The sequence below is a fragment of the Austrofundulus limnaeus genome, unplaced genomic scaffold (genome assembly GCF_001266775.1).
Source record: "Austrofundulus limnaeus strain Quisiro unplaced genomic scaffold, Austrofundulus_limnaeus-1.0 Scaffold1671, whole genome shotgun sequence".
NCBI classification, from domain to species: domain Eukaryota; kingdom Metazoa; phylum Chordata; class Actinopteri; order Cyprinodontiformes; family Rivulidae; genus Austrofundulus; species Austrofundulus limnaeus.
The window spans coordinates 8,425-12,043 of record NW_013954073.1 but is presented as its reverse complement, the minus strand read 5'-3'; the positions used below and the strand labels follow the sequence as shown (position 1 = coordinate 12,043).

Below are 3,619 nucleotides of genomic sequence, written 5' to 3'. Positions count from 1 at the left end.
GTCCAGTTATTGATCTATGGTCCAGTTACTGATCTATGATCCAGTTACTGATCTATGGTCCAGTTACTGATCAATGGTCCAGTTACTGATCTATAGTCCAGTTACTGATCTATGGTCCATGTATTGATCTATGATCCAGTTACTGATCTATGGTCCAGGTATTGATCTATGGTCCAGTTACTGATCAATGGTCCAGTTAGTGATCTATGGTCCAGTTACTGATCTATGATCCAGTTACTGATCTATGGTCCAGGTATGGATCTATGATCCACTTACTGATCTATGATCCAGTTACTGATCAATGGTCCAGTTACTGATCAATGGTCCAGTTAGTGATCTATGGTCCAGTTAGTGATCTATGGTCCAGTTAGTGATCTATGGTCCAGGTATTGCTCTATGGTCCAGTTACTGATATATGGTCCAGGTATTGATCTATGGTCCAGTTACTGATCTATGGTCCAGTTACTGATCAATGGTCCAGTTACTGATCAATGGTCCAGTTACTGATCTATGGTCCAGTTACTGATCTATGATCCAATTACTAATCTATGGTCCAGGTATTGATCTATGGTCCAGTTATTGATCTATGGTCCAGGTATTGATCTATGGTCCAGGTATTTGTCCATGTTTCGGTTACTGATCGATGATCCAGTTTTTGATCAATGATCCAGGTACTGATTAATGATCTAGTTATTGATCCATGATCTAGGTACTGATCCACGATCCAGTTACTGATCTATGTCCCAGGTATTGATCCATTGTATGTTTATTGATTTATGATCCAGGTATTGATTAATGGTCCAGGTATTGATCCATGTTTTGGTTACTGATCTATAATCCAGGTATTGATCCAGGGTCCAATTACTGATCAGTGTTGATTGCTCTGATTGATCTGCAGACATTCATTCATGCTGANATCAGTGTTGATTGCTCTGATTGATCTGCAGACATTCATTCATGCTGACAAGTTCTGCAGTGCCCACAAAGTGAGGCTGACGTCTCCGGCTCAGGTGAGCCTCTACAGGACCATGGACCATAATGTCAGACTATCTGAGCCACAAGCCAATCAGATACTGGCCTGGTGATGACTGTGATGGCCCCGCCCCCATCATTAGGAGGTAGCAGTTTGTTTGTTGCGGAAAGTTTCAAAAAACGCCATCATACCCTTCCTGACACTGCTGCTCTTTGAAGTCGTCATCAAGGCAGTGCTGCTGCCACCAATACTGCTGCCATGGTAACGAGATGTGAGTGGAGGGAAGGCGGCTCCATCCATCGAATTGGCTCGTTTGACTTTTGATTGGGTCGCACACCAGGATTTGGTTCTGGGAGGTGGAGTCTGAGCCACGAGACACTTCTGGTACTGGACCTGATGGGAGAAGAGGACTGAGGTCAGCCACCAGCAGGGGGYGACAACATTTAGACTCAACCAGGTAGAAAAATGTGAAAATGTTTTAACAGACATTTCTGTAAACAAGTCCTTTTTTAGTTTGAAATGCATAAAACACCAGACCTAGACAGGTAACAGCACAACGAGTCAGCAGAACAAACTGAACCTGACAGAATAACTTTGGAGTTAATTCTGCAGACATGGAACATAGAAACCAAATGAAAACCTGCACAGTCTAATGTTTTTAACCATTTCCTGTAAGGTAACTACATATTGTTTCTCCTCACCATACACGCAGCCTGGACAGCCTCGGAGATGATTCCTGCATCAGGTTCACACCAGAACACGTGACAYTCAAACTGCTGTGTGCCGCCATCAACGATCACGGCAAAGGTGTGGCTGTCATGGCCGACACCAAGGAAGGTGAGGAAGCGTACCTGACACTCCCACAGGGGCTCATCACCGTCCTGCTAGGAGCAGAGCAGGTGGATTAAAAACAGCAGCGATGAACTCTGACCTGAGCATCACTGTGATGAGGACATTACCTCCCCCTTCCACAGAGACAGGACTTTATCTGTGACATGGATCACCGTCGGCTCCCAGTCATCCTGGTCTGTTGAGTTCATGATGCTTTCTATGGCTCTGTTTAACACCTCCATACCTGCAGCAAAACATACCTTTATCTGAATGAGATGCAGAACTTCAGACCCCAGTCCTGATCTGGTTCCATCTGCGTACTCCTGGGAACACTCAGCCACACAGAGGACCTCCTTTAGGTGGGTTTCCATCAGGGTTATAAAATAATTCAACTCATCACCTTATTCATCTTTCAAAAATATACTTCAGATTCAGAGGRTCCCCTTCACCGTCCCTCTCCAGTACTCAGGAAACTGGTCTACATGTGATTATCCTCTTCTGGTCACTGACTGCAGAGGAACTACTGGTTTATAGATGCTCTGTTGTTTTTTTTCAGTCTAAATTTAGATTTTCTTTCTCCCATAAGAAGAAATATAATAAGGCCAAAAATCTGCAACAATGCATCCCAGAACAGTTCCCAAGATRCTGTTTATTCCTTGCCCTGAGATCCCTGACCTTCAGAACAACCCTGGGCCTAGGGTACCCTTAGGTCAGAGAGGGGACCCTAGACCTTAGGAGAGCCCTGGGCCTTAGGGCACTCTTAGCCCAAAAGAGAAGCCTGGGACTTAGGGTGCCTTTAGCCCAGAGGGGAAACCTGGKCCTTAAGAGAGTCCTGAGCTTTAAGGTACCCTTAATCTAGAGGGTAACCCTGGGCCTTGAGGGCGGGCCTTAGCGTACTCTTAGCCCAGACGGCGGTGCTGAGTCTTAGCAGAACCCTGGGCTTCAGGAGAACCCTAAGTCTTATGATACCCTTAATGTAGAAGGGAACTTTTGGCCTTGGAAGAGCCCTGGGCCTTAGGGTCCCTTAACCCAGAAGAGAACCCTGGGTCTTAGAGTACCTATTGGYAAGAGGGGAACCCTTATCTAGAGAGATTCCCTGGTCCTGAGGGGAATCCCAGACCCTAAGAGAACCCTGATGTGATGGGTTCCTGACTGAGCATCAGTTGGAGATAACCACAGAATGTCCTACTAGAACCCTCTGAGGATGGACTCAGGTATAACAGGTGTGTCTCTGTCCTTACCCATTGCTCTGGACACTGGCARGTTCCCAATGTACTGGACCTCGAACTTCTGGACCTGTTGCCGCACGGCCTCCAGAAATTCCACTGGAGGAGGAAGCAGTAATCAGTACTGGATGGTTCAAATACCTGATCAGCTGATCGGAGTGAAAACAGGTGASTCACCTTGTCTGGGCAGGTCTTCAGGTGAGATACTCTCCATAGTCAGAGAGCGGGATGGCCTCATTAGCGTCTTCTCAGTCATCATCTGTAGGAAAGTATCAAAACAGCCTCTGATTGRCAGAAATGTGCTGCAAGGCCCCCTACTGTATGGACACACCTTTACTGTAGCTGCTTAAAGATCAATACGACTATTATACTATCATACTAGTTCTGTATGACTGAATTCATTTACACCTCATTAATCGAGTCACTTCAGGTGTTCAGACTCTACACCTCATTAATCGAGTCACTTCAGGTGTTCAGACTCTACACCTCATTAATCGAGTCACTTCAGGTGTTCAGACTCTACACCTCATTAATCGAGTCACTTCAGGTGTTCTGTCTTGCTCACCTTTGAACACATCTCATGTAGTGC

The 3,619-nt window shown here is 45.8% G+C and overlaps 1 protein-coding gene and 1 long non-coding RNA gene across 2 annotated transcripts in view; one reads left to right on the top strand and one right to left on the bottom strand.

Annotated features, from left to right (window-relative positions):
* The window catches only part of LOC106536070 (uncharacterized), a 5,622-nt gene extending 4,360 nt beyond the window's left edge, over positions 1-1,262 (top strand). Inside the window, exons 2-3 of the long non-coding RNA XR_001312516.1 lie at positions 948-1,118; positions 1,192-1,262. This is a non-coding gene — a long non-coding RNA (uncharacterized LOC106536070). The remainder of the gene's footprint in view (positions 1-947; positions 1,119-1,191) is intronic.
* The window catches only part of apbb3 (amyloid beta (A4) precursor protein-binding, family B, member 3), a gene marked incomplete in the record, with an annotated part of 8,522 nt that continues 5,993 nt past the window's right edge, over positions 1,091-3,619 (bottom strand). Inside the window, 6 exon segments of the mRNA XM_014033235.1 lie at positions 1,091-1,366; positions 1,675-1,857; positions 1,933-2,048; positions 3,046-3,129; positions 3,208-3,289; positions 3,596-3,619. Of these exon segments, the coding sequence (XP_013888689.1) occupies positions 1,112-1,366; positions 1,675-1,857; positions 1,933-2,048; positions 3,046-3,129; positions 3,208-3,289; positions 3,596-3,619 (744 nt within the window).